We start from the raw sequence: 20,860 nt of genomic DNA, 5'->3' as shown, positions 1-20,860 counted from the left end.
ATCTTTTTTCAAAATGGGTGCCATGTACTGTTTAGATTTTGATGATTTGCGGGTGATATGATTCAACGGATGTTTATATGAATCGTTTAAAATAAAAAAGCCTTCAATTTCTGATATTTTGCCTTTCATTTGGGCTTCCCAATTGAAGCCCCGCCCATAGGGCGGGTACCGTTGCTAGTAGCTGGAAAGCGGGGTTAAGCAATTGATTAATGCCCATCCATTTGTCCATCTTGTCAGTTTATGATCGAGGAACAACTTATATAAATCAAATGTTATATTTTTAACATGAATCGGAACATGAAAAGAAAGACATGTTTTCCATTTTACTGTATATCGGCTATTAATTCGTACCGATCGTGTATGCACAGAGAGGAGTGAGATAATATTTTAAAACTGTTTGCCTGCCTTGCAGTCAAAACAAGACGAACATTATTCCAAACAGGAAACCTACTGCTTTTAAGGATGTTATAGAGGACACAAACACCAGAAATGAATAACTCATGTTACGTGTTGGATAGGGTGATGTAATAGACACTGGGTGAAATGGCGATAAAACCCAGCATTAATTTCTTTATAAGAATTTATACCCTTATTTAAATTGAATTATACGCTTGAACACTTACAACAACAACAACAACAACAGGCATTTTAAGGTCATTTTCCCTGCAAGAGCGGGGGTTAACCTTGCAGTCCCCATGACAATCTTCTCCATTTTGCCATATTTTCTGCATCTCCCCTTGTTAACCCCCTTGCCCGCATTTATTCTTTGACCATCTTTAGCCAAGTCTTTCTCAGTCTTCCCCGTCCTCTACTTCCTTCTACATTCATTTCCATCACTCTTCTCAACCAGTCACTTTCATCCTTCCTCAACACATGACCAAACCATCTCAACCTGTTTCTCTTCACAGCATCCATCACAGGCTCTATTCCCATCATCTTTCGCAATTCATCATTTGTCTTCCTCTCTCTCAACGATACTCCGCACATCCACCGAACCATTCACATTTCCACCCTTTCCAGCCTTCGTTGCTGCTCTACGTTCATTACCCATGTCTCGCTCCCATAAATCATAACACTTCTCACACATGCAGCATACACCTTTCCCTTCAGCTTCAACGACACTCCCCTCCTCGTCAGCATGCCACTCAGTTCCCAAAACTTCTTCCATGCACATCTCACTCCAGCAACCGTTGCCGAGTCTGATCCACCTTCTCCATTCAGCATGTCTCCGAGGTAACAAAATGTTTTCACACCTTCCAGCTTCACGCCGTCTCCAAGATCCAACTCAACATTTCCTCCATCTGCAGCTCCCTCGGTGCACACCTTACACTTGAATGTAGCTGCCACACTGGTTAATGGCCCTCTCAAACCACTACATTTTTGATGAACCCCACTCAGCGCACATTGTACATTGAATGGAATTCACTCCGACACCCTTCCTGCACACAGCACACGGCCACTTCCCAGTTCTTTCCACCTCACCACATGCTTTACCACTTGCCATCACCTTCGTTTTTCCGATATTCACCTTCAGACCTTTTGTCTCCATACATTCCTTCCACTTGTTCATCTTCTCCTTCAGTCCATCCATACTTTCTGCAATCAACACCAGATCATCTGCATACAACAACACCCACGGTAAACCCTCCTTTACATTCCGATCCAGCACCTCCATCACAGCTACAAATAGTAGTGGACCTAGTACCGACCCCTGATGCACTCCCACCTTCACCTCAAACTCACCACTGTTCCCATCCTTCGTCCTTACAGCTGTGCGCGCTCTTTTGTACATTGCCATCACTACTCTGATCAACCATTCCTCCACTCCTAACTTCCTCAATGCCCATGTCACTACTTCGCGTGGAACCCTATCGAATGCTTTCTCCAGATCAACAAACCCAAGAAACAACTTCTTCCTCTTCTCCATGTACTTCTCCTGCAACTGCCTCACAATAAAAAGCGCGTCTGTCATTCCTCTTCCTGGCATAAATCCAAACTGCATTTCGTCAATCTTCACTTTCTTCCTTATCCTCCTCTCCAACACCCTTTCCAATACCTTCATTCCATGCTCCAATATCTTTGTCGCTCGATACGAGCCACAGTCCAGAGGGTCACCTTTCCCCTTGTATAGAGGGACGAGGGTACTCAGTTCCCAATCCACTGGAATGCGGCCTTCTTTCACCACCAGATTGCAGATCTCTGTCATTCTCTTCACACCCCAATTTCCCACTGCCTTCAACATATCTCCCACAACTCCCGTCGGCCCTCCTGCTTTTCTACTCTTCATTGCGTTTATCGCTTCCTCAACTTCCTTCTCAGTTCTCCTCTCTGCCGGTCCTAAAACTGGGTTACTCTCTATGTTGCCATCCCATTCATTCTCTGCATTCAACAGTATTTCCATATATCTCTTCCATCTTCCTTTAATTCTATCTGGGTCCACAACGATTTGCCCCATTTCATCCTTCAAGCAACTCACCCCCATCACATCACACCTCTCTTTTGCTATCTGCTTTGCAATCCTGAATACCGCTCTCTGACCCTTTTCCAAATCCAAGCGTTCTCCGAACATTTTCCTACATGCCTCCTGCGCCTTTGCTACCTCTTTCTTTGCAGCCTTCCTGGCTGCTTTATAACTTTCATGCTCTGCTTTTTCTGCTCCCGTACCCTTCGCCTTCTGCCACTCCTTGAACTTCTTCCTCTTCTCGTCAATCTTCTTTCCAACTTCATCATCCCACCACCATGTTTCTGAGTGCCTCGGTGGTCCTTTTATCCATCCACATACCTCACCAACGGCTCCCAACAGACTATCTTTCATTGACATCCAACCACTTTCAAGCTCAGCCACATCATCCTCGACCCTACTCAGCCTCTCTTTTAATGCCTGCCTCACTGTCACCTCTTTCAACCTCCACACCTTCATTCTCAGTTGGTACTTCACCCGCCAGGCTCTCCTCGCACCTTTCACCCTTATGTCGCAGACAACCAAGTGGTGCTGTGAAACAGCCTCCTCCTCCGGGATCACCTTTGTGTCCCGGAGGTGCCCCCTATCTCGCCTACGCACCATCAGGTAGTCAACGGTTGTCGTCGACCCACCTGACGTGTAAGTAACAAGCTTATTATCCTCTTTCTGGAACTGAGTATTACAAATCAACAAATCAGCTCCATCAGCAAACTCCAAAATCCTTTCACCTTCTCCATTTCTCACACCATGTCCGTAACCCCCATGAACTCCCTCAAAACCGTCCATACTCCTTCACACATGTCCATTTAGGTCTCCTCCTACCACAACAACTTCCTCATCTTTCACGCTTTCCATCAGCTTCTCTATTGCACACCAGAACTTGTCCTTCTCTTCATCGCTCCGTCCAACCTGCGGAGCATATCCTGAGATGACGTTCACCAAGAGCTTTCCAATCATCATTTTCACCATCATCAACCTATCACTCACTCTAGTCACACTCACCACACTGTCTACAAACTCCTCAGAAAACAGGACACCAACACCATTCACGCCCTCTGGGCACCCTTGCCACACAAACTTGTATTTCTGTCCCTGCCTACCCTTCACCATCCTCACACTACTTCCCTTCCATCTTGTCTCCTGCACACAACATATGTCCACTCTTCTTCTGACCAATACTTCCACCACTTCTCCTGATCTCCCTGTCATTGTCCCTACATTCCATGTCCCAAACCTCAGAAACCGATCTCCACTTCGGGCTGTACCCTGCCCATATGTAGTTGTAATTGTCATGGTTCTCTTTTTTGAGGCAATGTTTTTTATGGCCGGATGCCCTTCCTGACGCCAACCCTCTTAGTCGTCTCTTACGACACGCAGGGATAAGGTGTACCTATTCGAAACCGGGGTACACACGCTTGAACATTGTAGAACACGAATTGCCTTCATAGTACTTCCAAGAACCATGCTATCTATCGATATATAGCATGAAAGGGTGTGGCACCTGAGAGGGAAAAGTATTGGAGTGAAGAAGACTCCGTGTTCAATAAAACCGCCATCTTCTAAACTGCGACTCAACGTTGTCTTATTACAGTGAGCACATCCATAAGTGTAATGTATGAGACTGCTTCAGTCGCGCTGAAGAGAAGTTAAAATGCATGGAATGGTCTCCCTGGAGAGGAAGTAGCAGCAGAAACAGTCAATACGTTTAAAAATGGAATTAGATAAGTATCTAGATCATATAGGAGATAGAAGGGTATAGGGATATTAGCAGGACTTTTAGGTAGCTCGAGTATGAATGGCTGAATGTGGGCATCTGTGTGGAGTGTCATGACTGTGCGAGTTTCGTTAAGGGGTGGTGTTTGGTTGATGTCATGTCTTTCTCACCCAGGAACCAACTTCACCCCTGCCCCTCCCGCCCCCCACCTTGAAAAAACCGGAAAGAAAGATTTTATTTAAAATTTAAAATTTAATTTATTCTACCATATTCTACCATAAAATATTTTAATTCTTTTATTTAAAATTTTTATAATTAAAATTTAAAATTAAATTTATAATTTTTTTAATTCATAATTTTATATTAAAATTAAAATTGATAATTTTTTCTTTTCTTTTTTAATTATTTTTTATTTTATTTTTTCCCTTTTTATCCAAAGCGTTCAGATTCATTGGAATCTCCCGCGATGAAGCTAACTCTGAGGGCCTTTCACTCACTCCTCACCACATACAAGGCTTTCATCCGCAGCTCAATGGAATACTGTTCTCCCCTATGGGCCGGTGCTCCTGCCTCCCACCTGGCTCGGCTTCACGCTGTTGAAACCAAAGCTTTCAGAATCATTGGAATCTCCCGCGATGAAGCTAACTCTGAGGGCCTTTCACTCACTCACCGCAGGCAGGTTGGTGGTCTTTCTGTCTTCTACCGACTCCTCTCCGGCCTAGCTCCCCCAGCCCTGTCTGTGCTTTGTCCCCCAAATATTCCTACAGGTCACACAAGATCTGCCTGCAACCCTCTTCTAGTCTATAGGCTGATGTAACATTTTCCAGGTTTGTCATTTTTTTGGGTAGATTCTTGGCATTAATGTCTAAACACATCTAGAAACTTCACTGATTAAGAAAAAAAAAGGTGCCAGTTTTTCCATTAACATTTCGGGCCTCCATTTTGAATTTCAAAATGGCCACCACCAAAACTCAATTTCTTAAAAAATATTTGCTAATTAACTCTACTATTCATTCAAATGTCATACAATATTTATTCCATTTTATCTAAACTCATATATAGGGGTCGACAATTCATTGGAAACAAAATGAGAGCACTAGAAATACACTTTTTTTAAAACGTAAAATGCCATAACTTTTGAACCAATGGACATAGGAAGATGTTTTTAGTGTCTAAAAATATGTTTTGGCATATGAGGATTCCAATAATAACAACATATTTATGATTCGAACACTCTTCACCAATCCTCCAACACATTTAATAGAAATAGTGCAGAACATGTAATCTCTCTATATTATAAAAGAAAGTTTTTGTTTGTTTGTCTGCGCAAGCTAATCTCCTGAACGGTGAAAGATAGGAGGAAACCTCTAATACAAAAAATGTCTGGACGGGCCCCGGGAAGGTTATAGGCTAGGTGGTGAGGACGGTTGAGGCCGCTTTGGCCGAGCTGGGCCCATTTCACAATTAAAAGCTGAGCTGAATTACAGTAGTCAATCTTCTACAGCCGCGAGTAAAAGCTGAATTATGGTAGTAAATTCATTCAAAAAGAACCAAAAATGTCGGGACAGGCCCCGGGAAGGTTATAGGCTAGGTGGCGAGGCCGGTTGAGGCCGCTTTGGCCGAGCTGGGCCCATTTCACAATTAAAAGCTGAGCTGAATTATAATAGTCAATCTTCTACGGCCACGAGTAAAAGCTGAATTATAGTAGTAAATTCATTCAAAAAGAACCAAAAATGTCGGGACAGGCCCCGGGAAGGTTATAGGCTAGGTGGCGAGGCCGGTTGAGGCCGCTTCGGCCGGGCCGGGCCCATTTCACAATTAAAAGCTGAGCTGAATTATAGTAGTCAATCTTCTACGGCTGCGAGTAAAAGCTGAATTATGGTAGTAAATTCATTCAAAAAGAACCAAAAATGTCGGGACAGGCCCCGGGAAGGTTATAGGCTAGGTGGTGAGGACGGTCGAGGCCGCATCAGCCAGGCTGGTCCCATTTCGCAATTAAAAGCTGAGCTGAATTATAGTAGTCAATTTTCTACGGCAGCGAGTAAAAGCTGAATTATAGTAGTAAATTCATTCAAAAAGAACCCGGGCAACGCCGGGTACTTTCGGCTCGTTCAATATAAATTTATTTGGGCGGTTATAGAACTTGAAGTAGCGAGGAAGGAACATGTCATAAAACACAAGAATCGTGCACTTTGTGACACCTTTTTGAAATTTGGCATGATGATAGGGCAGGTCATGAAATTTTCAAAAACCACTGGCTACAAGTTGGCACACCCCTCTGATGGCCGGTAGCTGCAAAATTCAAAATGGCCGCCAATAGGTACGAAACGGACAATATCTCAGCTTCTACTGATCATATATCTAAGTGTAATACCACTTTTTCCATGTTTTCGAGTACAGATAATCCATTTATAAAGAGTATTTTAGGATTTGAGATCAATTTAAAGGTTACATGTTCCTCCCCCGCTATATTATGTCTTGGGCTTATTCTCTCACTCACATTAATTAATGCATGGAATGGTCGACCTGGAAAGGTATAGTGTCAGCAGAAACAGCAGATGGGTTTAAACTTGAATCAGATAGTTAGCTATAACCTTTGGGGATGAAGGGGTACATGGATAGTTTCAGGGCGAGTAGGTAGCTCAGCTATGGATCAATGATTGTGTGTGTACATGTGAAGTGAATATGACAGAGAGGGTTTCATAAAAATGTGAGTGTGCATCCTTGTATAGGCATTAAAAAGCGATTCATTTGAATTATAGCCCCTCATGAGGTTCCAACCTGCCACACATAAGGAGCACATTGGAGCAAAACAAATTGATCTCTATATGTAACTAAATATCGCCTTTAAATTGATCTCTATGTGTAACCGATGCATTTCATATACAGTGCATTCAGAAAGTATTCAGACCCCTTCACTTTTTTCACATTTTGTTATGTTGCATCCTTATGCTGAAATCGTTTAAATTCATTTTTTCCCTCATCAATTTACACTCAATACCCCATAATGACAAAGAGAAAACAGGATTTTAGAAAGTTTTGCAAATTTATGAAAAAGAAAAAACTGAAATATCACATTGACATAAGTATTCATACCCTTTGCTATGACACTTGAAATTTAGCTCAGGTGCCTCCCATTTCTCTTGATCATCTTTGAGGTGTTTCTACACCTTGATTGGAGTCCACCTGTGGTAAATTCAATTGATTGGACATGATTTGGAAAGGTACACACCTGTCTATATAAGGTCTTACAGCTGACAATGCATATCGGAGCAAAAACCAAGCCATGAGATCGAAGGAACTGCCTGCAGAGCTCAGAGACAGGATTGTGTCGAGGCACAGATCTGGGGAAGCCTACAAAGAAAATTCCTGCTGCATTGAAAGTTCCCAAGAGCACAGTGGCCTCCATAATTCTTAAATGGAAGAAGTTTGGAACAACCAGGACTCTTCCTAGAGCTGGCCGGCCGGCCAATCTGAGCAATCGGGGGAGAAGGGCCTTCGTAAGAGAGGTGACCAAGAACCCGATGGTCACTCTGGCTGAGCTCCAGAGATCCTGTGTGGAGATGGGAGAAACTTCCAGAAGGACAACCATCACTGCAACACTCCACCGATCTGGGCTTTATGGCAGAGTGGCCAGACGGAAGCCTCTCCTCAGTGAAAGACACATGAAAGCCTCCTTGGAGTTTGCAAAAAAGCACCTAAAGGATTGCGAAAAATCACTCATTGAGCGACACTTGGCAAAACAGAACAAAGTGGAATGGCACTCAGTAGAGCATCCTTTTGACCTCAAAAATAGTTGGTGGTTGAATTCAGTAAGCCGATATGAAAATCCTATTCAAATTTCAAGTCAATCGGATGAAAATTGAGGCTTTTAGAAATTTGAAAAAAGCGGTTGACCTTGGGCCTATGTTGACCTTTTGGCCTATGCTGATCTCAAAAATAGTTGGTGGTTGAATTCAGTTTGCTGATATGTAAATCCCATTCAAATTTCAAGTGAATCGGATGAAAATTGAGGATTTTATCAATTAAAAAAGAGTGGTTGACCTTTGGCCTATGTTGACCTTTTGGCCGAAGCTAATCTCAAAAATAGTTGGTGGTTGAATTCAGTAAGCTGATATGTATATCTGATTCAAATTTCAAGTCAATAGGATGAAAATTGAGGATTTTAGAGATTTGAAAAAAGTGGTTGACCTTTGGCCTATGTTGACCTTTTGGCCTTTTGACCCCAAAAATATATAGGATTTTGTCGGACCACAAACGCTACCATTTGGTAAAGTTTCGTGAAGATCGGTTTAAAATTGTGACCTGTAGGCAAGTATAAGTGAGCGGACACACACACACACACACACACACACACACACACACACACACACACACACACACACACACACACACACACACACACACACACACACACACACACACCGGAGTGAGCAACATACTTGCAAAAAAAAAGCTTTTTTTTTTTGCCAAGTAATGAAAAATCACTCGTCGAGCGACACTTGGCAAAAGAGAACAAAGTAGAATGGCACTCGGTAGGGCATCCTTTTAACCTCAAAATTAATTGGTGGTTGCAAATCGCCTTCAAATTTTAAGTTAATCGGATGAAAATTTACAATTTTAGAAATTTGGCCTAAGTTGACCTTAAAAATAGTTGGTGGTTGGTTTCAGTAAGCTGATATGTAAATTTTATTGAGATTTCAAGTAAATCGGGTGAAAATTGACAATTTTAGAAATTTGATAAAAAGTGGTTGACCTTTGGCCTATGTTGACCTTGTGACCTATGTTTCCCTCCCCCCCCACCCACTCCCCACCACACCCTCAGTTATGGGAAACAAACAAGTTGGCCTCATGTTAAACAATTGCAGAGATTACCCTGCTAGGGTACTATTAAATCACAAAGGCAAAAATCTAACATGTACAGGTAGGCCCTCTACTGGGAATCAGGTGTAACGACAGCGTAAAGGAGGAAGGTGTTTGCCTCAAAAATTCTGAACAATATGAAAGACGAAAAAAATAAAGAAAAACAAGTCCAGATACATTCAAAGTACACCACTCCCATGCCAAATAAATAAATAACATCCTCCAGTGTGGCATTGCTGGGGTGCCTTTGGCGCCCGGCGATACCGCCGTGCAGCACATAGAGACAGTATTGGGAAGGAGAGGTGTACAATAATTGATTGATTAATTAATTGCATAATTAAAATCAATAAACAGCCATCGTAAAATAATTTCTTCATCAATTGGCTAATAGCATACTTCAACCACCAGTGTTTCATCCGAAGATGTAACTTTTTGAAAATAAATTTAATAAGTCATTAATCGAAAAAAAATTGAGTAATTGACTAATCAATAAATAAATTGATCGATTACCTGATTAATCAATAAATCAAAAATATCCTTCATAGCAACATCACTTGGTCACTGTCGTGTATCCGAATATCAGCTTCCTAGCTCAAAAGGTGTCTGAGATATTGCTCAGATGAGAAAGAAAAAGAAATGTGATTAACAACGAAAATAAATAAATAATAATCGTAAAGTAATAAAATTATTATTAATCAATTGGCTAATAGAATACCTAAACCACCACCGTTTCATCCGAATCTGTAACCTTTAAAAATTGAATGACGAGGTCGTTACTCGAATAATTAAATAATTAATTGATTAAACAATAAATCAAAAATACCATTTACAGCCAAATCACTTGGTCATTGTCTTGTCCAAATATCAGCTTCTGAGCTCAAAAGGTGCCTGAGTTATTGCCCAGATGAGAAAGAAAATAAATAAGCACTTAATCGATAATAACGAAGTAATTAATCAATTAATTTGCAGAGATTTAATTAATTGATCTCTTCAATAATTCTCTCTTCTCTTCTCTTCTCTCTTCATCTTCAATAATCTTCAATAATCTTCTTCAATTTCAATTCTTCAATCTTCAATCTTCAATCTTCAATTCTTCAATCTTCAATTCTTCTTCTTCAATCTTCAATAATCTTCAATCTTCATCTTCAATAAGAAGATCTCTTCAATAATCAATAATTGATCTTTGCAGAGATTGATTAAGTGGCTTGATCTCTTCTCCAATGGCTTGATCTCTGATCATCAATTTGGTTTCAGACCAGGTCACTCTACTCTGGACATGCTGCTTCTGCTGTCTCAACAATGGATGGAGGTCCTCAATGCCAAACAGGAAATTAGAGCTGTCTCCCTCGACATATCACGTGCCTTCGACACAGTCTGGCACCCCGCTCTGCTCACCAAACTCTCCTCCTTTGGTATCCATGGAAATCTCCACGCATGGCTGGCGGACTTCCTCTCTAGTCGTCGTCAACATGTGGCCCTGAATGGGTTTCTCTAATCTCCTCTTCCTGTTCAGGCTGGAGTTCCCCAAGGCAGTGTTCTGGGCCCCGTGCTTTTTCTGGTCTTCATCAATGATCTCTCTGACTCTCTTGAAAATCCTCTCTATCTCTTTGCTGATGACTCCACTCTCTGCCGCTCCATTCCTCTTCCCTCAGATCGGCAGTCTGCAGCCTCCTCACTCTCTGAAGACTTGGACAAAATCACAGACTGGTCAAACAAGTGGAACATGTCTTTCAATCCTGACAAATCTCACACTCTTACTATGTCTCTCCGAAAAGATCGACTGGACAACCCTCCCATCTACTTTCTCAACAATCCTCTCCAAGAAGTTCTGTCGCTCAAGCTTTTGGGTCTCACTATCTGCCATGATCTTTCTTGGGAAAACCACATTTCCAAGCTGGCCTCCAAAGCCAGTCGCCGACTGGGCATCCTCCGTCGTGCGAAGTCCTTCCTCGGCACACCTGAGCTCCTCACCACATACAAGGCTTTCATCCACAGCTCAATGGAATACTGTTCTCCCCTATGGGCCGGTGCTCCTGCCTCACACCTAGCTCGGCTTCACGCTGTTGAAACCAAAGCTTTCAGAATTATTGGAATCTCCCGCGATGAAGCTATCTCTGAGGGCCTTTCACTCACTCACCGCAGGCAGGTAGGTGGTCTTTCTGTCTTCTACCGACTCCTCTCCGGCCTTGCACCCCCAGCTCTCTCTGTGCTCTGTCCCCCAAATATTCCTACAGGTCGCACAAGATCTGCCAGCAACCCTCTGATGGTTAAACTGCCGAAATCTCGGCTCTCTGCTCACCTTCACTCTTTCATTCCTCTTTTCTCCCGCCTCTGGAACAAACTCCCTCACTCCCTTCAATCCCACTCCTCCCTCCAGGTCTTTAAAACAGCTGTTCACCACCATCTCTTATCTTCCCCCATCCAAAACCTTGATCTTTTCTACCCCTGCTAATTCACCCCAGATCCACCTTGTTTGAAATTCCAACTTCTTTCCTGGAAGTCCTGGCAGTGTCCATATGTTTTATACCTCTCCCACCGCCCCCTTCCCATGCCCCCCCCCCCCAAAGCCCTCGCCCTCTCTCAGATCTCTCGATGTCTCCATGTCTCTCGGTCCCTGCTCTCAAATGTTGTGTTTGTGTCCTTCCCCCTCTCTCTAACGCTCCCTATGTTATTTGTTTTATGTGTCTGTTTGTCTTTCTGTGTGATTAATGTTCGCTCTTTCATGAGCCTCGATCTTGTATACAAAAAAAAATAAAAAATAAAAAAATAAATAATAATTTGATTAAATAAAAAAAACAAAAAATACAGTTTTTGACAAAGAACTTGCTCACCATTGTGCCAAAATTTCAGCTTCCTTGCTCAAAGGATGGCTGAAATATCGCCCGCACAAACAAACAAATAAAAAAATCACTCACAGAGCGACAAAACAGAACAATGTAGAATGGCACTCAGAAGAGCATCCTTTTTACCTCAAAAATAATTAGTGGTTTAATTCAGTGACCTGATATGCAAATCGTCTTCAAAGTTTGAGTTAATCTGATGAAAATTGAGGATTTTTGAAATGTGAAAAAAGTGGTTGACCTTGTGACCTATGTTGATCCAAAAAATAGTTGGTGGTTGAATTCAATCAGCTGATATGAAAATCCAATTAAAATTTCAAGTCAATCAGATGAAAATTTATAAATAGGATTCTGTCGGACCACCAACTCTACCATTTGGTGATGTTTCGTGAAGATCAGGTTAAAATAGTGACCTGTAGGCAAGTATAAGTGAGAGGGCAGACAAACACACACAGATATGATCAACACCCCCTCTTATCTAGACACCTTTCCTTTCGGGTCCTAAAATCCTGCTCTGCTGCTCTATCACACCCTCTCTCTGTTCTTTTCACCCTCTCTTTTGCTCAAGGTCATCTGCCAGCATCTTGGAAATCAGCCAACATTACCTCTTTACACAAAAAGGTGCAAAAACAGATCCTTGCAACTACAGACCAATCAGCCTGCTCCCAATAATCAGCAAGGTCATGGAATCCAGCATCGCTTTTGATATAAAATCCTTCCTCTTCCCCAATGGAATCTCGGATCTCGAATGTTGGATCATCAATTTGGATTCAGACCAGGTCACTCTACTCTGGACATGCTGCTTCTGCTGTCTCAACAATGGATGGAGGTCCTCAATGCCAAACAGGAAATCAGAGCTGTCTCCCTTGACATATCACGTGCCTTCGATACGGTCTGGCACCCCGCTCTGCTCACCAAACTCTCCTCCTATGGTATCCATGGAAATCTCCACGCATGGCTGGCGGACTTTCTCTCTAGTCGTAGTCAACGTGTGGCCCTGAATGGGTTTCTCTCATCTCCCCTTTCTGTTCAGGCTGGAGTTCCCCAAGGTAGTGTTCTGGGCCCTGTGCTTTTTCTGGTCTTCATCAATGATCTCTCCGACTCTCTGGAAAATCCTCTCTATCTCTTTGCTGATGACTCTTTGCATAGTTCAGACTATGACTCTTTGCTGATGACCTATCTGCCACTCCAATCCTCTTCCCTCAGATCGGCAGTCTGCAGCCTCCTCACTCTCTGCAGACCTGGACAAAATCACAAACTGGTCAAACAAGTGGAACATGTCTTTCAATCCTGACAAACCGCACACTCTTACTATGACTCTCCGAAAAGACCGACTGGACAACCCTCCCATCTACTTTCTCAAAAATCCTCTCCAAGAAGTTCTGTCGCTCAAGCTTTTGGGTCTCACGATCTGCCATGATCTTTCTTGAGAAAACCACATTTCCAAGCTGGCCTCCAAAGCTCGTCGCCGATTGGGTATCCTCCGTCGTGCGAAGTCCTTCCTTGGCACACCTGAGCTCCTCACCACATACAAGGCTTTCATCCGCAGCTCAATGGAATACTGTTCTCCAGTCTGGGCCGGTGCTCCTGCCTCACACCTAGCTCGGCCTCACGCTGTTGAAACCAAAGCTTTCAGAATCATTGGAATCTCCCGCGATGAAGCTAACTCCGAGGACCTTTCACTCACTCACCGCAGGCAGGTTGGTGGTCTTTCCGTCTTCTACCGACTCCTCTCCGGCCTTGCTCCCCTAGCTCTCTCTGTGCTCTGTCCCCCTAATATTCCTACAGGTCGCCAAGATGTGCCAGCAACCCTCTTATGGTTAAACTGTCAAAATCTGGACTCTCTGCTCACCTTCACTCTTTCATTCCACTTTTTTCCCGCCTCTGGAACAAACTCCCACACTCCCTTCAATCCCACTCCTCCCTCCAGGTCTTAAACACAGCTGTTCACCACCATCTCTTATCTTCCCCCATCCAAAACCTTGATCTTTTCTACCCCTGCTAATTCACCCCAGGTACACTTTTTTGAAATTCCAACTTCTTTCCTGGAAGTCCTTGCAGTGTCCATATGTTTTATACCTCTCCCACCTCCCCCCAAGCCCTCTCCCTCCCACAGATCTCCCGATGTCCCTGTTCTCAAATGTTGTGTTGGTGTCCTTCCCCCTCTCTCCCCATCTTGTCTACCGCTCCCCTTATTGTATGTTTTATGTGTCGGCTTGACTTTTTGTGTGATTAATGCTCGCTCTTTCACGAGCCTCGATCTTGCAATGTTGTATACAAAAAAAAATAAAAAACCTTCGTGTCGTCTGCAAATTTGTAAAGCCGACTCTTCACCCCACAATCCAAATCGTTGAGGCAAATTATGAATAACAATGAGCCTAGTAGCCTCGTAGTTAGTACTAGTAGTACTGATCTGTTTTTAGTATTGTTGTACTGTTTTTGATCCCTGAGGCTGAGGTAACCTACCTCAGGGTACGGTACCGTAGACGTCGGCAATCTTGAAGTTCCACCTCCTTTCAAATGGCGCCTTCATCCTTATTATTCAATCTGAACAAACAGAGCTTTGTTTGAAGGTATATAGAACTGTACCTGGTTTTCCACCAGATATCCATGTTCTCTATAATTTATTCGTCAGTCCTTCAACAGTTATCCTAGCCATAATGGTGTAGTTAGTAGAAGCGTTCTCGGTATTTACACAGGTTTTTTTTTTGTTCCATCTCGCAACATGTGAAAATTGTGTTCAATTCCCACTTTGTTTTTGATTTTGTATACAAGAATCATCCTCGATCTAAAATATATATTCCTAAATGAAGATAAAGAAAGCAATACCGCCGCATTGCGCATGCGCAGCGTTACGTTTTTGCGACGTCTGTGTGGTTTTTTTTCGTGTCCGTTCACGCTTTCATCTCGCTGTTTCTCTCGTTATTTTTGCTTCGTTTCTCGTTCGTCCTTTCCCAACTCACTCTTCGCCCCTAATCACGGGCTCGAGAATGTCCAACGTTTCAGGCTGCCGAGAGGCGCGGCATGCCGGCTCCTGGTACGCCGCCTCAGGTGCGCCGCGACTGTTGTGTTTACTTGCGCTCGTCGAGAAAAATAGTATAGGAGCATGAGGATGACTTTCTCGGTCTGAATCCTCCCGCCATATTGGAAACTTTAGCGGAGCATGTTATTGGCTTTAACCTCGATTACGCTTCTAACCCTTCCTTGCTGTGCTATCCAGTTATATTTAACCCCTTGGTACTCACGTGTTGCAGAATCACCTATTGGCTCCGCCCTCCTCTGACGTAGTTCGCCACGCCCCATCCAGATCTGACAGCTGTGCACCGCGTGCTTGCTTGCTTGGGCAGGTGCATGGCGTGTCCATTTGAAGCTTTAATGCTAGTTTTGTGTTCTTATAAATCAGGTACAGTACCTGTGCTTCAGGTTGGTGCACTTATAGCGTTCACGTTTGAACACCGTCATATTGAACCCATTGTTACTCCATCTCGTACTTTTGAGAAAAAGCATTAACACTTCGTACATTGTATTCGTGCATAGACAGTACATGCGAAGCCATAGCACGCAGAACGCACCTGTTTGACAACCTGGACTGAGTTTTAAAAGAAGTTCTGTACATCAATCATTTTACATATTGGCACATTAGAGTACCAACACAAAAGGAGTAAATAAGGAATAAAACAGAACGAGTAACAATAGCTGAGACAAGAGCAGTATGGGAATGAATCATCGTATGTCGAAGAGATTGGGGATTTGCACAGGTGGGTGCGGAGGTAGTGATGGGCAGCACGTTGAGAAGACAAATGAGAACGAGATGATGGACATGGGGGGGGAGACAATTCCACGATCATGAGAACAAGGGGTTGAATGAATACAGGTGGGCAATCAGCCTGGAATTGGGGAGGGTGAGCATGTATGAGTCCAAAAACTTTCCACAGGTAGGAGTGATGATCGACGGGAATCCGCCTCCTGCTTCGAGATTCCAATGGTGTGGAAGGCCTTGATTTTGGGCAGCTTTAAGAGGAGCAAGGTGGGAAGCAGGAGCACCGGTTCAAAGCGGAGAGCTACTAGTACAGGCATTTTACGAAAAATAGCTGTGCAACCTCCCACAAATTGCAACAAAAACAAACTCAACGAAGTTCGATTCCTGGATATGTCTTCTATCACATGAAAAAAGTCTTAAGGAATCGTCTGGGGGGAAAATTATGAAAATCATCAATGTTTAACCCTAGCAAAAACGGATTTTTTTTGCCACAAATCAGTGTTCTTGCATGGTTGTTCAAATGACTTATTAGTATGTACCATGCTTAATGTTTGGTGAAGAGGATTTAAATCAATGAAGAATTCAAGTTTATAAAGAAATTCAGAACTTGACTGTCATCATCATCATCATCATCATCATCATCATCATCATCATCATCATCATCATCATCATCATCATCATCATCATCATCATCACATGGCATCTGTAGCGAGTTCGTGCAGCCAGATCCCCTGCAGTTTCCACAAGCTACAGTGCACTCAATGTTATTTTTCTTGCATGTGCATCTCAGGGTGGTGCAGTCAGCCTGACAGTTGCAAGTAGTGTAATAATGTTGCTTCTGGGACACCTCCGTTTAACATGGGAAATCCCTATCTAATGTCATTTACCCCCTTGTCTTTTTCAAAAATCATAAACACCTCTATTTCTCCCACCCTCATCTTTATGAACCTTTTGTCTGTAGTACCTATCCTTAATGTTGTTCATTAGACCACTCAAACACTACAAATATTTGTTTTCTCTTATAGACCTATCATCCTTCTTCTACATATCATCTGGCAGATTAATCTTTGACCCATTCACTTCCATATTAATTCTTTCCCTCCCTCATTGCCCCTAAACACCTATATTTCTCTCACCCTGTTCTTTACGAACCTTCTAACCTTTTGACATGTTATCCTTATTCATTAGACCACTTAAACACCTGTGATCCTTCTGACCTCATGGACCTTTTAACCTTTTACTCTTAATATCATCTGGTGAATATAACCCACTCAAACAACGACCCTACAAATATTTGTTTATGCGTGGGAAATAATTTAATTCTCCTTCAACTCTCTTCACCATCTAATATATTAACAAAAAATATGTTTGAGTTTGGTTCTTTATTAAGATATTTTAACTGAGCTAAGATAAAATGGTAAACCTCCCTCAATGTTCTTGTTTGAGCGCCTCCAGTGCCACATACCATTTTTTGGTAAGCCCCGCCCACTTTTTGGTAAACCACGCCCATTTTACTAAGCCCCGCCCACTTTTTGTTAAGCCACGCCCACTTTTTACTAAGCCCCGCCCACTTTTGCTAAGCTCCTCCCACTTTTGCTAAGTCCCACCCACTTTATAAACTCTTCAGCATTGTATCATTTCCAGGTAATACATAACATCATTTTCAGGGAATTTCCATCACATCATTTCCAGTTAAGACACGCCCAGGGAATTTCCACAGGAAATGACACACACCCAGCCCTTCTTATAAAAGGCACCGACCACACAGGCTTTTTCAAACACGCTTTCTGCTTCACTTGAGAATGGACTCCTATGCCGAAATGGAATGGGATAACTTTGCTATTCCTTGGAGTCCTACTACCTGTGTAGCGCTCAACCTTCAGATTGATGAACTGGACTCGAACCTCTTGTCGATGGAGGAAATTGTATCTGAGCTACGAAATGAAAATTCTACTTTTAACACAACTTGGGATAAAGTTATTTTTTTGTTTGAAGATCTTTTGAACAACCAAGACCCACAGAACGAGTTCTACCTTGATGACCCAGCCAAAGAGTTATACCTTGGAGATCCACAAAATCCTGAAAAAGAGTTCTACCATGATGATACTTATTGTGAGTTATCAAAACAAAACCCACTGAACGAGTTCTACCTTGATGACCCAGCCAAAGAGTTATACCTTGGAGACTCACTAAATTTGGGAAAAACAAATTATGAGGTCTGCCTAGATGGTTCTAACTGTGGAGCCTACCTTGGAGACTCACTAAATTTGGGAAAAACAAATTATGAGGTTTGCCTAGATGGTTCTAACTGTGGAGCCTACCTTGGAGACTCACTGAATTTGGGAAAAACAAATTATGAGGTCTGCCTAGATGGTTCTAACTGTGGAGCCTACCTTGGAGACTCACTAAATTTGGGAAAAACAAATTATGAGGTCTGCCTAGATGGTTCTAACTGTGGAGCCTACCTTGGAGACTCACTAAATTTGGGAAAAACAAATTATGAGGTTTGCCTAGATGGTTCTAACTGTGGAGCCTACCTTGGAGACTCACTAAATTTGGGAAAAACAAATTATGAGGTCTGCCTAGATGGTTCTAACTGTGGAGCCTACCTTGGAGACTCACTAAATTTGGGAAAAACAAATTATGAGGTCTGCCTAGATGGTTCTAACTGTGGAGCCTACCTTGGAGACTCACTAAATTTGGGAAAAACAAATTATGAGGTCTGCCTAGATGGTTCTAACTGTGGAGCCTACCTTGGAGACTCACTAAATTTGGGAAAAACAAATTATGAGGTCTGCCTAGATGGTTCTAACTGTGGAGCCTACCTTGGAGACTCACTAAATTTGGGAAAAACAAATTATGAGGTTTGCCTAGATGGTTCTAACTGTGGAGCCTACCTTGGAGACTCACTGAATTTGGGAAAAACAAATTATGAGGTCTGCCTAGATGGTTCTAACTGTGGAGCCTACCTTGGAGACTCACTAAATTTCATAAAATTAGGAAAAGAGTTTTACCTTGGAGACTTTGAAAACTGGTTTCGTTTTGGAGACTCGGAATGGGGGTTTTGTTTTGATGACTCGGAATGTGATACCTATCTTGGAGGCTCAACAGGAATGTGGTTATACCTTGGGAACTTGGAAAGTTGGTTTTATTTTGGAGACTCTACCTGTGGGGTTCCTCTTGGAGACTCTTTGGATTCTAAAGCAATGAACAATGTTCTTTATTTAATGACGCTTGATTTAAGCAATATCAAGAAAGTTCGAGGAAGAAAATGCTGGAAAATTCTTTCTTCCCATTTCTACTTCTTCAAACTTAAAAGCCTTGAAAGACAGAATTGGAGGAAGAGGAAAAAAAAAAAAAGAAATACGTATTTAAAAAAGAAGAAAAGAAAGATTATGTTAGGGTTTGGGTGGGATTTTGAATGTGAGGGTTAGGGATGGGGTTGGGTTATGGTTGGGATTTTGAATGTGAGGGTTAGGGTTGGGGTTGGGTTAGGGATGGGGTTGGGTTAGGGATGGGGTTGGGTTAGGGATGGGTTGGGTTAGGTTAGGGTTGGGATTTTGAATGTGAGGGTTAGGGTTGGGGTTGGGTTAGGGATGGGATTGGGTTAGGGTTGGGATTTTGAATGTGAGGGTTAGGGATGGGTTGGGTTAGGGATGGGGTTGGGTTAGGGATGGGGTTGGGTTAGGGTTGGGGTTGGGTTAGGGATGGGGTTGGGTTAGGGATGGGGTTGGGTTAGGGATGGGGTTGGGTTAGGGATGGGGTTGGGTTAGGGATGGGGTTGGGTTAGGGATGGGTTGGGTTAGGGATGGGTTTGGGTTAGGGATGGGGTTGGGTTAGGGCTTGGGTTGGGTTAGGGTTTGTATATTATTATGACTCACTCGCACATACACACACACACAAAAGTTAAGCCCCAACTAAAAAGTTGTGGGATTCTGTGTTTGGGGTTCACAGATTTAAAAACGTATCCCCATTATACACACACAAAAGTTAAGCCCCAACTAAAAAGTTGTGGGATTCTGTGTTTGGGGTTCACAGATTTAAAAACGTATCCCCATTATACACACACAAAAGTTAAGCCCCAACTAAAAAGTTGTGGGATTCTGTGTTTGGGGTTCACAGATTTAAAAACGTATCCCCATTACATTTTATTTATTTATTTATTATTTTCAAGGGTATTATCTGCTTACTTGTGTTTTTTGTAATTCTTGTGAGTAAAATGAACCCAAGATTTCTTCTCCATTTAAATCATATAATTTGTAGGTCCAAGGGACTGTATCCATTACATCAATGATTTTAAATAATTCACGAGTCCATTTTTGTGTATAACCTTTCTCAAAATGACTTTTCCATTTGTATATTCTTACAATATCACCAACTTTAAACTTGGGCTTTCTCAAATTAATCTCCTTTTCATATTCTAATTTTGTAAATGTTTCTGATGGTTTTGATTGTGTTGATGAATGAACTGTATTATTGTAATTATCTACAATATCCTGAATTAAATACACCCATTTTTGAGAACCGAGTTGTGTGAATTTTTTATATAATTTCTCTTTTAAAGTACGATTAAAACGCTCAATAACAACTGCCTTTCCTTCATTAAAGGTGCTGTATAATTTAATACCCTTCCCCTTAAGAAATTTCATGAATATTTTGTTATAGAACTCTGTTCCCTCATCAGTCCATAACTTCTTTGGTTTCCTTTTATCCCGATCAAATATTAGCTTAAAGGCTAACATTAAAGTATCACCCCTTTTATTTTTTAAAGGGACAACCCAGGCAAATCTACTCCTCAAATCAATAACGGTTAAAGCATACCTGTATCCCCTGTCATTATTCAATTCAATTAAATCAGCGGACCATATGTGGTCAGTGTATTTAGAATAAACCTTCCTTCTTTTAAACTTTGTGATTATAGGTTTGTGTAATTCTTCAGCCAAAAGCTCCTCAGTCTTGATGGCATCATTAGAGCCTAATAGTTTTTTGAGGAATAACCAAGACCAAGTTTCAATTTAGCATTTATCAAATTTCTCACAATAAACCTATCAACTTTCTCTCTCAACGTTGGATTTTGTATCAAAGACAAATTATACAACATTTCGCTGTCGGCTTTATGTTTTTCAGTCAACGTAGTGGTTTTCCCATAAGCAATATCATGCTTCATACACACTTCGTCAACCCTATTTGTAGGTTTAGACCAAGGTTTAGGATTGTCAGCC

At 42.2% G+C, this 20,860-nt stretch overlaps 1 protein-coding gene across 2 annotated transcripts in view; it reads left to right on the top strand.

The window, feature by feature from the left end:
* Positions 1–14,718: 14,718 nt before the first annotated feature.
* Positions 14,719–20,860, top strand: part of LOC137436636 (protein MEMO1) — a 62,583-nt gene continuing 56,441 nt past the window's right edge. The window contains exon 1 of one of the 2 annotated variants that reach the window (XM_068130602.2): positions 14,719–14,915. In XM_068130602.2, coding sequence (XP_067986703.1) covers positions 14,903–14,915 — 13 coding nt within the window. In that variant the 5' untranslated portion in view covers positions 14,719–14,902. Of the gene's footprint in view, positions 14,930–20,860 lie in introns of both variants that reach the window. The other variant, XM_068130601.2, reaches the window with a different exon arrangement.

This window comes from Myxine glutinosa, chromosome 11 (genome assembly GCF_964187855.1).
Source record: "Myxine glutinosa chromosome 11, kmMyxGlut1.1, whole genome shotgun sequence".
NCBI lineage: Eukaryota > Metazoa > Chordata > Myxini > Myxiniformes > Myxinidae > Myxine > Myxine glutinosa.
The sequence above is the reverse complement of the archived record's forward strand: the minus strand, read 5'-3'. Positions and strand labels throughout refer to the sequence as shown.